This window comes from Pungitius pungitius, chromosome 19 (assembly GCF_949316345.1).
Source record: "Pungitius pungitius chromosome 19, fPunPun2.1, whole genome shotgun sequence".
NCBI classification, from domain to species: domain Eukaryota; kingdom Metazoa; phylum Chordata; class Actinopteri; order Perciformes; family Gasterosteidae; genus Pungitius; species Pungitius pungitius.
In genome coordinates this window covers 4,259,206-4,271,278 of record NC_084918.1, presented here as the reverse complement: position 1 = coordinate 4,271,278, position 12,073 = coordinate 4,259,206, and the positions used below count along the sequence as shown (strand labels likewise).

Below are 12,073 nucleotides of genomic sequence, written 5' to 3'. Positions count from 1 at the left end.
TGTGTGTGCCTGTGCGTGGCAGTGGTGTAACGCCGTGAGGGGGCCACACTGTGATTAGATGCGGACCTAACGATGCGAATCAACACTTTGTCATGCACCCGCGGCGGCCCGTTAATTAGGCCCAAGACGTCAGACAATGATAGCAAACATCAGCGCCGCTGATTGACGCACGCTGACATATCCGCAGAGAACACAAACACCGACGTCCTTTACATGCCGCAATATGCGGTGACCCCCCCCCCCCCCCCCTCCTCCCCCCAAATGCCATTTATGCTCTGTGTGGTTATGCATGTATGCATGGGTGGGATTTAGCCAAGACCTGAGAAGAAAATATTCTTTAATAATTTCCCTTCCATGGAAAATAATGTGATTAGACTGCCGTGTTTGGCGTGAAAGTCAGTGACTGATGATTAGAAATATAATAACGTAACGTCAGGCTCCAAATTGAATTCTTATTCTAAAAGGGGAGCGGCTGTTTCCTCCTCCTCCTCTCCCCCCCCCCCCCCCCCCCACCACCACCCCGCCGCCTGTGACCCGTTAAATGACAGCTCTGTACAGGAAGGAGCCCGTGGGAGGTGTTGAATTAGCATAGACAACACAGTATAACACTCTGGAGTTATTTTAGGATCTCAAACAGCGCACAGGAAAAACCTCCGCCCCCCCCCCCCCCCCGCCCCCCCACCCACCCAACAGACGCACAGGGCTTCACAGACATCTGCAGACCCTCTTCTCATTTAATACCATGGCGCGTTAATATATATGACACGACGTTTGGTCCTTTTATCATACCAAGTTCTTCTCAAACCCCTCTGTTTTCGTTACGTAAGAAGTGAGGAGAAGCTGGTGACATAACGAGTCAGCAGAAACCGTCAAATGTTTTTCACGCTCTCCATTCTTAATTGGTTTCCACGGTGATGGTTAGTGTTCAGCACGTCCTCCTCTTCCGCAGCAGGGTACATTCCAAACAAACCTCACACACACACACACAACACGTGCGTTAAGACTGGGAGTCAGAGAAGTATTTTACAGCAAAGCCACTGTTTTCATAGTCGATGGATTCATCAAAGTGACGTTGAACACATTTGGAGCCACATGACTCACAAAGCACTGCTGTGTCACTGCTTAGTTTGTGTTCACAATACCAAAGATTAGTTCACGGTTTGCAGGAAATAGATTTTCTCACAGCTAAAAACAACAAACAATTAAAACAAGTTTTAATTTCGCATGAAGGGTCGTTCAAATCTGAAAATAAGAGATGCAGGGCAATTAGAAATCAGGCAGCGTTGGTTATATGTCCAAAAGGCCGAGGACTCCACGGCTATTTGCGATTGAAGCAAAATCTATCGAGGACAGCAGAACAAAGTGATGATCATCAGTCAAGTGTGTGGTATTTCAAATGGGGTCAATGGATCACGTTGTGCCAACTGAAGTGCAATTTAACCCCCGGATCAATCCAATCTATAATGCATGAAAACAATCGACAAAAGCGACGAGTCAACGTACGATCCTACAAAACCGGTGACATCCTCACTGGAGGCGGGCTGCGTCTGGATAAGCGCCGGCGTTGACAGGAAGAAAAGGAGGAGATTTTCAGCCAAAACGAAGGTAAAGATCTTTAAATCCGGACAGCGCCCCTCCTCCCGCGGTGACAGACAGCCGGGCTGCCCGCTAAAGCCATTTAAACGGCGGGGGCTAACGCTCCGAGATAACGGGAGCGAACGCTGAAGCTGACAGTCGGCAAAGCGTTTCTTAAAGACTGTAAGTCGGGGGAGGAGGAGAAAACAGACCCCGGGGACGAATTAAGAGGTATTGGAACCGGTGTGTGTGTGTGTGTGTGTGTGTGTGTGTGTGTGTGTGTGTGTGTGTGTGTGTGTGTTAGCAGCGTAACCGGTGTCGTGAAAACGAAAAAGGCCCGAATCGATGCACCGCTCCAGATGAAGACAACGTGGCTGACAAATAGAGCAACAGAGAGCTCAGGCGCTTACTGGTTATTCAGGTCTGGTTTTTATTATGAACATTGTGCCTTTGAAATGATAAATCGCGCTTTTTCATCTACATGCAAACACATACAATTAATAAAGATAAACCAGACTCAGAGCTTCACATGGACAGACTACCTATTCAATTTGATGTGTAACATAAATGAATTTCTTCACTTTGCAGTTAGGGATTTATTTGCTCTTGTGCCTGTGATGATTGTTTGGGATTATAGATTATTTCACATGGTTGCGAGTATCACCTGTTTTACTGAATCCACACAGCGCTGACGCCACATTGGCCCTGGCGGAGGAGCGACGAATCGACGCAACGCCGTGAGGTTGAGTGTTTAATAGAAGACGACGGCAGCCCACGGGGGAAGCTTCTAGCACTTATCTGCTGTACTTTAGCATGGCTTATCACACCAGAAAGCCACAGACTCTGCAGGGATGCATCACATTAAAAAAGGTCTCGGGTTTAATCCCGTATCCTTTTAAAAAGGAACCCCTGAGAAGGTATTTCCCCGAAGATGGATATAAAGAGCTGATTTGTTGGCACCAAAATGCTGAAGATGTTATGGTGAATGGAGGATGGTAAACCAATGAGACATAACATCTAGATACCAAGAACACAGAAGAACATTTGTCTCCATGTACCTTTTCCCATTCAATTGACCTCATCTGGACAAATGCAATCTTTTAAAACTGGTCATTTTGTTTATGATTCACACTAAAATACCCTGATGATGTCTTCTAATGATAGCTAGACATAATGTATTTTACATTCTTCAAGAGGCCTGAAAACGTGATCCCGGGTTGGACGAATTCAAACCGCGGCAGACCATGTGACACCTGCTGCCGATTGACACCGAAAGGCTACAGCTCTGCCCCCCCCAAAGCAGTTTTTTGCATGGCAACAGCACGGGCCCAGAATAAACCAGGTTACTCCTTCAGGGACGCCGCGGAAGAGTTGAGGTGGCAGACCTAGTTACTCCCACCCGTCCTCCGGTGGAGGGTGACGGGGCGTAGATCCGACGTACGCGGAGGGTGATGAAGCGACTCAATGCGCTTTTCATTACTTGCGCATTACGTACAACATTCATCTTTGTCGCCTGCGCGTGTTTCCCTTTCTCCGAGCACCAGGCGGCCTGTGATTGCATTTTAAAAGGTAAAACGGGCGGCGAGAAGGTGCAAAGATGTGGATTAAGGAATGACCATCCAGGTCTGAACTGTGCGGGATGATTTAAGGTAATATGGATCTTCCACAGCCGCCACGACCCCCCTTTGTGCCCCTGGGGGATTTTTGTTGCGGTATAAGCAATTTCCCTCCATTAGGCTACACACGTGCCTCCCTCGTACCGATGCACTCGGTGTAATTATAGTCAGTCTTTTTATATTTCACCTCCTTCCCTGTTTCCTCCTAAACTGGGTTAATATGGAAATAAGGGCGGAGGCCTACAAATGGGCTGCGGATCCGACAAACCCGCTAACTGGCCCTCACGGTTGGATCCCACCACAGCCAGCATGCATCTCTTAACCTAATAAAAATGGATGACTTGAATTTACTGGACTACTGCATGGTATTTAAAGTTAGGTAAATTAACAAAGCAGCATGTGAAGCAAGCACTCACAAAGCCAGACACTAAAACACAATGATCTCAGGTCCTTTCCATCCTCCGCTCTTATTAATTCATATTCAAGCCGCTCGCTGTCCTGCTTTTCAATGGCTGTCTTGTGTGCTCCTGGTATAGGTCGCATCATGCTGTGCATGTGACTCCACCGCCTACCGGCGAGCAGCGGCTCTCCGTCTGCTGCCTTTGGTCTGGCTTGTGAAATTGATTCGCCCGATGGGTCTGCGGAAAGTAAATGAAGCGAGCAAACAAAAAGAACAACCTCAAAACGCGGGACATTCCGCATCATTAAAAAAATCTCCAGTGAGCGCCCAAAAACAATATGGTGTCGAACCCTTCCGCTACAGTGGAATATATTAACCTTTCACGATGGCTCTCTGGTGAAGACGACTCTCGATGTTGTCATTAAAATCCCATTCAAAATTGAACCCCACCCCCCTCCTTCCTCGCCCCTGCTGTGTGAGATTCTGCTGATTGCCACACTGCGAACAGCCCCCGACATTTCCTCTCCATTTAAATCGGGGGACTCGTTGTCACGGCAACCGCCGACACAGCCACATCCCCCTCCTCCGTGACGAGAGCCGGTGTTTCCAGACAATCAAATAACGAACCCCGTCATTCGGGAGGGTTGCGACGTAGTGGCTTCTCAGCTGGATGAACCAAACGCTGTCCATGTGAAACGCCGAGAGCTGTCTCTCTCTCTCCGATGACGACCATTCTCTCCCGAATGGTTCAAAATAGCGGCTTCGGCCCGGGGGGGGGGGGGGGGGGGGTGTAAGGAGGTGTGGTGGGCGTGGACTGATGTCTTACCGTTGACGCAGAACTCGTACGGGGAACACAGCTCATCTTCAAACAGGCAACCTGCAGGTGACAGAGGGTGAAAATAAACATATTTACACAACCACTTAAAACATGTGCATCTTTCTATGTATAATATCTGATTTAGATCATGTGGATCCATGTTATTTTTAATTATTTTTATTTATTCTAAACATTATCTAGCTCTGCCCAGCCCAGCCTTGTGGAAAAAGGAAGCTAAAAGTAGCTCTAAAGATCATTGATCACTCAATAGCTTGTTTCTTTTAGCAGTGCAAAGAGTTCAGATGACTCTTTGTGGTTGTGTTAACTTTGCGTGGAGCCGGTTCCCCCTTGTTTTCAGTCTTTATGCCAAGCTAAACTGACCTGCTGCTGTAGTACTAGAGAGTGGAATCGATCTACATACGCATTTAACACCGCAAGAGCACTAATTATTGAATAAAGATATTCTTTTTTTTTTTTTTAATTTGTATCATTTAACTCACTGTCAACTCAGGATGGGAGAAGAGAGAGAAAGGAGACACTTGTGTATTCACAATGGACATCTAAATGAGCAGAAAACTTACTAAATTTCCGAACCAAATTAACCCAATGTCACAAATTCAAATAAAAACCTCGCTCTGTGAATAAAAGCCTCCAGCTTAGTAGTGCATTAGCTCTGGCCGAGGGCCTCGCTGCTAATGGCAGAGCCATCCATCATCAATTAGCGCGTCTTCCCCCATCCCGTCTCCGACACTAAAAACCCAACGTTTCCATTTACGGACGCTGTCTGAATATTAATTCACTTCTAGCGCTCGGACCGGGGCTCCGATCTAATAAATGAGAGGCCGCGTTCTAATCAAAGAGCAGGTGGCAGGAGCATCACGGGCGGCTGTTCCCCGTGTTCATATTTCACATGCGGGAGTAGAAGGAAATGCACAGGTGATCGTCGACATTTCCAGAAAAGAAAGAATTGTCCGTTTGTTTAATTATCTCTTGATAGGCTCGGACTGCAGAGTTCATTTGGCGCTGCTCCGACAGAAAATCGGTAAACATCTGGGTTCGAGGCCCCAGCACCTCTCTTTTAATCTGATAGTTCCGCCGCGTCCAATCACGTCACTCCTCATCAACAGGAGCGACGTGATTGGACGCACCCCGTTGGGCCTCGGCAGACAGCAATGAGCGGCGCCGAGCAGGAGGAAAAGTCCTCGGTAGACCTCTTTGATATTGAGAAGATTGAGGTCAGGAAAAGTCTGTCAATCACACAGAAAGGTAATAATATATAGAGAAAGATCATCGGACCGGAACGTTTTCAGGCGTCACTTGTTCCATCATTAGGACCATTGTAGCCTCATGGTTATTAAAGTTTAGTCTAACGTGATTATCCAGAAAACAATACGCAGCCATTTGGTTTGAAGGTTGAGGGCCCATTTTGTAAAATCACATCCTTTGGAGGTAATGGCTTCAATACATCTGTGATGTAGAGTGCGGCGTCATAACAGAGCCGTGAGGTCGCTCTGATCTCCACAGCGAGACTAAAAGGCAGAATGTCTCGAACAGAACAGAGAGAACGTACTGCTCCAAAAGAGACCGAAGATGGTTATTTATAAGTTCTTATTTTCATGGACGGAATCAGATACTCTGCAAGTAAACCACATTATATTGCTGTCGGTTCCATACTGGACCACAGATGTACACAACTCACCCATTGATATTACACATAATACTATATGGCACTGTATAAAAAATGCTTCTATGCCTCTGCAAACCAGGCATGTGACTAAAAACAAAAGAGAAAAAAAAAACACAACTTTAAATGATTCATTTTTTTCACAATTTAACATTTCACCAAGAACTTAGATTTTGCTGCATGAGGACTTGAACACTTTCAAGAAAGAGCGGCGCACCCCTCTTGACCCTAAATCTCACCACACTGCAATTAGCGTCCTTCCATTCAACGTTACCCCCGCCCGGCTTAAATCATCAGGTTCTCTGGGAGGCCATGTCAGCTCTCAATATTAAGTACTACCTCCATTTAATGAAGCCTCCTGTTAAGCATAGTGAGTCAGACAGTGTGTGTGTGTGTGTGTGTGGGTGTGTGCGTGTGTTATAGGCAGGGATATAGAATTGAAAATGCCACATCCCCTTTCTCCTCCACCAAGGCAGAGATGATTATAATGGTGCTTTTTAATTAAAATGCAATCACAGTGAATGCTGCTGATTACCTCATGCGGAAAAAAAAACGAAAGGGTGCTCGACTTGTCAAGAATGAGGAAGAGACGCTGGTAAAAAAAGAAGAAAAAAAAGAAAAAGCTGTCTGTTATTTCCTAATGAAGCATCCTGAAAAATGAATAGCCACATTGTTTTGTGTAATTCTAAAGGTACATGATCATTTCACAAAGAAAAGAAAATTACCTTTCCAAAGAAGTGCCATTGATGCTCTGTTGCCATGGCAACGTCATCACAGCCACTCTTCAATGGGGAACTAGCCAATTGGAGCAAGTACAGCCTAAATTCAAATATTGTTTTGTTGTTTAATAAATAGACTTGACTATACCTATATAAATATATATATACACATATATTAGTAAAAAACAACAGCCCGGACTAGATGTGAGCTATGAGTCCAGGTGTTAAAAGTCAGTTCACATTTTTCCACGTGACGTACTGGTAGTTAGCGGCCTGTTCTCTCATTGTTTGAAATCAGAGACACTTGAGAAAACTGAAAATATAGAATTTGGATCAATTAAATGTGGCCTCATCCTCTCAAAAGCCTCCATTGACAGATGTGTACTGTAGCAGAGAGACATTCTCCAACAACGCCCCCTACCTGACTCACTACCGCTAACTGCTATTAAGGGCAGCAAGTGCACTAAGCGAGGATCTCCACACACACACACACACACACACACACACACACACACACACACACACAGAGCTGAAATATCAGCTTCACGGCGTGTCAGGGACACAACAACATGGTGGTCCACCCTCAGGGCCGTGAAATCAGAGAGGAGCGTGTTTAAAGGGAAAAGCTCATTTAAGGAAAAGCAATTACATTAGGACGACGCAGAGTTTACCCTTAGAAAAGGATATAACCGCATTAATACCTCGCCGAAGCACCACCTCTACACTATCGAGCTTGCCTGGAACATTCAACATGTCCCAAACGAGGCTGAACCCCCAAAGGCCAAGCGAGAAGTAAGAGGTCGCGTATCGTTGACGTCTCCCTCACCGGTGGTTGGCCTGTGGCAGGAGACCATCTGTGATGTCAGAGGGGCCAAGGAGAACGCTGGGAATCTGGCAGCGAGGACGGTCCCCCCTCCCGGAGCCTGCTGCATTTATAGGACACGTTCTGTCTCTGGGGCCATTGACGTATCGTTTACTATAATTATAAATTTCAACCAAGGGCACATGACTCATTTTAAATATCTGTACGGTCAGCCAAAAAATCAATTTTCACAACAGAGCAACGGGTGACAACGGCAATAAAAGTGCAAGTGAATTGGAAAAAGGGAGCGAGGACAGAAGGAGAAGGGACATCACCTGCAAGCAAATTAGCATCAGTTTGACACCGTGCCGTTGAAATTAAAGATGGCTCCGGGCTTTTTCTCCGCTCCGAAAAGGTTCTGTTCTTGTCAAGAGCCGCTCTTTCCGTTTTAAGCGGCGAAAGCCGCGGCAACGCGGTATTTTTTTTTCGTGCGCTTTTCATCCTGACACGACAAGAAGGTGTAGTTTTAATAATGCCGTGACATTCGTGGCACGAGGAATCCTTTCTTTGGGGGCGAAACACGCCGCGTTAACATTCAATTTCCACGTCTGGAAAGTTCCCAGCTGCTGCTGAGGCCACGCCTCCTGACGTGAAACCATCTGACGTCCAGAAGAGTGAGACTAAATACCTCTCTCACTGATTTTCTGGAGAATTTGTCTCACAATTCCCAGGCGGCGGGTCCCTCTCGGTCACTCAGCTGCCATCGCTATGGCGACAGCCCAGACAGCCGCCATGAATTAGAGATGGCAGCGTCGCTGCGGCAACGGAGGACCCAGAGAGAGAGGCCCCCGTCGCGACCTTTCCTCCCCCGACCGCGTTGAATGATTCAGACATTTGATTTTCTCCCCGCTTCTGAGGTGGAATTGGACCCTTAAAAAGGGAACCGACGCGACCCGAGGGAAATCTGCGCTCCAACCCGGTCGCAGCGCAAGGGATTGAACCTCGTCCGAGGCGGCGTTTGGCCACTGCTTCCCCCCCCCCGCCCCCCGGGGTTAGAACTAAAAACCCTCCAACGTGGGTTGTTCGGCGTTCTGTAATTTAATAGCCCTCAGTTAAACAACTCACCTGCGCAGTCGAGTCATTCGGGGTTGCGTCAAATCAGATCGAGGTGCCATTTGGGAAATACTTTAGCGTGAAACTGTATCCGCACTCCGGCCCACTCAGACAACTGCTTCCCCCCCCCCCCGCTTGATGGATTGATGGACGATTCCGGACAAAAACTGTCAACATGCGAAGACCTTCTCCTCCAGCTGTTTAAATATCCGTCCTCACACGAGCCGGAGTCATTTTCAAATATTGAAACCCATCCTGTCTCACGTGACATTTTATTATCATCCATTGCCAAAAATGATTAACTGCAATGGATCATCCAAACATTAGACACAACCAACAACATATTAGGATGCACTGAATAGTAGTTACAGGAACTAATGTAGGAGTAATGGAAATGCTTTTGGATGCATCTGGCAGATGTAGATGTTATTTTGAGGTGAAAAAGATGAATTATAAGCACATCATGTAGGTGCTTAGCAAAAAGAAAACATCTGCCACCTACTCCATCCTACAATATATTGACTATCCCTTTCAAAAATAGGACAATACCTCTCCTATTCAATGTTCATAATCTTTCACTTCACTTGCTTCCTCCCACTAAACCTGGTGCGCAGTGTTACTCAGCATCACCCTGAAACGAAGCACACACATGACTGCTGGAATCACAGCTAAGGATGGATGCATTCCAACTATGGACACATCTGAGGTGAGAAAGTGCTCGGCACTGCTAACTCTGTATGAAAGTTGTTTAACATACACATTGTTCAAGCTGAAAACTCTCCAAGGAGTTAAAAAAGCGTCCCCCCCCCGGCTCTCCGGTGGCGCTCCTAACCCAGAACCACCTCCGTGTTCACCTTCAACCGCCGCAGGAAAGTTAAAGCTCCGACTTCCCTGCTCTGAAGAGGCTGCTAACATTTGTTCGGGAGAAACTGAGGCGTCGCCTCAACCGCCCTCGGCGCCGTCGCACGCCTCCAAAGCATCTGTCGAGTCGCGGAGCATCGCATCGCACCTCGTCTGTTGTCACGCAGCCTGCTCCAAGTCGGGAATTCTGTGCTCAAACTGTGAAGGCCACATCTTTGAAATTAGCTAAAGGATCCACTCGACCCAGCCTCGCGTGGGGTTTCGGTTGCGGCCGAGAAGAGGCCGCTTGTCACCGTTAGTAGGGATCCATAGTCCTCTTATCACATTCGACAGCAGGTGATAGTGGACCATCTTCACCTCGCATCGAATGCTGCTGCTGTTCATTCACTCATCGTTCATGTAGAAGAACAGGCTTTGCACACCACCCAGCTCAGCGCAAAGGAGGTGCCGCGTTTGCACCACAAAATACCATCCAATAAGTAGATTGCCTCTTCAACGGAGGAGACGAAGCCTTTTGGTGAGATCTAGAAAAGCCCCACATACATAAGTCTCAACGTCGACGCTAGCCGGTTCGACGCTAGCTGGTTTGACGCTAGCTGGTTCGATGCCAGCTGGTTCGACGCTAGATGACCCTCCACCAGTTCAGTCAAGATGACGGATGTCCTGAGAGATAAGAGAAATGCTCTGTGGCCCCTGCAGAGACACAACCCCCCCCCCCCCCCCCCCCGGTTTTATTGGCTTTGGCACTCCTCTATGTTTTTTAGCTGTTTAGTTCACACAGTTGACAGAAGGTGATGTCCTTGAGCTGAAGGGATGGCAGTCTTGGTCCATAATCTAATCTATATATATATCTATATAGATGTGCATCTATATAGATATCAGCAGGGACAGACAGGGAGTGCCTTTGGCCACTCGGAATAAAAAGAGAACACAATCCGCCAAGCAAGATGCGTGAACTCTTCACCGCGTTCCTATTCCACACAGTTGTAAAAAGACGATTCGTCAGAGCACATTTCCAAATCTCTCGTCCATTTAAGGACCCCTTAACATAGTTGATATCATCACCGAGTATCTACGGGAAGCCAGAGGCCCGAAGGCGAAATAGATAGAGCTTAGCGGACTATGAATCAAACCCAACTCGCCTGGATCTGTGAGAAGGTGGCTGCTGATAGCCAGTCGTAATGAAAAGGCCCCTCGGCGCAGCCTTAAAGAACCACGTCTCCATCCAGAAGCTACTCTGCGGCATCTCTCGATTCCCTCAACACGCACATTTAGTCTGGTTTAGGTGAGCTGAGGCAGGATCCTTTGAGTCTGTCGCAAATGAGGCTCACGAGGCTTTTTGGTAATCAACGCGATCAATGCGGTGCGATGAAGTCATTCTTCACGCAGTCTCAGTTTTTGAGAAACGGGTCTGATCTCTTTGTTCCTGCTACATTTCGCGAAAACGTTATTGGAATAGAAAAAGCACACCCAGGTGGGATGTGGATTCTTATTTAGATCTGAATAAATTCCAAACAGCTATGCTGAACTTTTGGTTTATTTGATTTCTTCATTATTAAGCTGATTCCGTGTCTGATCAAACTTGGTGGGAAGTAAACAGGGTATGAATTAACCTTCCTGCGCTGCAAAAATAAAGCTTCGTGCAAAAGATTCCAATCTACTTCCATCTACTTTCACTAAAAGGGAAAACTCCACACAACTAAGGCGGTAAAGTGTCGTTAAATTTGTCGAACACCTCCCACTGGTAACGGCGCCGCCCTTTGGCTTCTTCTCCAGGCGAGCTTTTGAGTTATGCCTCGCTTCAAGGCACCGGACTCAAGGCTGTTTGTTGAGTCAGCCTAGCGTGAAAGCACAGAAAAGTACAACATGTTAACCCGCCTGTGATCCCCCCCCCACGCCTGCTGGAAGGCCGCAGCGTCTTCACGGAGGAGCGAGTTGTGGACGTCGTGATGAGATCGAGGCGACCGAACAGCAGGTCTTTGCATCTTTTGGCTGTTCGTTTGGACTTGAGCGGGTCGGGGTGCATCTGAACCATGTGACAAAGACGCATCATAGCGTATATATATTTAGCATTTTGATACTATCAGTATGAAATGAATAATACATGAATTGAATAAATTCTAATGTGACTTAAAGTAGGTTAAGAGATATTTTTATTGTGCTAGGTGTCTGCTTATTAATCAACTATTAGCTCCTCCTTTTGAGGCGCTATGAATTTGAAAAGTTTCCATGATTTTTTTGAAATATGCAAAGGTTCCAGTTCACACTACAGATTACATTTTTTACAGCTCAGTAATTTCATAATCAGAGCTGCAGCTGCTGACCCTTTTCTCCTTGTGTCTGACTTTCATGTGCTTTCAGACAGGCAGGACATGAACACCCACACACACCCATGCTTATATATTCATCAATATATATACATGTATAGGCATCGTTATTAAATACATAAATATACATGACAGCAGCACACCTTGATCCTAAGCTTT

General features: G+C 46.7%; 1 protein-coding gene across 1 annotated transcript in view; it reads right to left on the bottom strand.

Annotated features, from left to right (window-relative positions):
• The window catches only part of ptprn2 (protein tyrosine phosphatase receptor type N2), a 99,022-nt gene that overhangs the window by 77,878 nt on the left and 9,071 nt on the right, over window positions 1–12,073 (bottom strand). Inside the window, 2 exon segments of the mRNA XM_062559239.1 lie at window positions 2,260–2,280; window positions 4,407–4,468. Coding sequence (XP_062415223.1) covers window positions 2,260–2,280; window positions 4,407–4,468 — 83 coding nt within the window.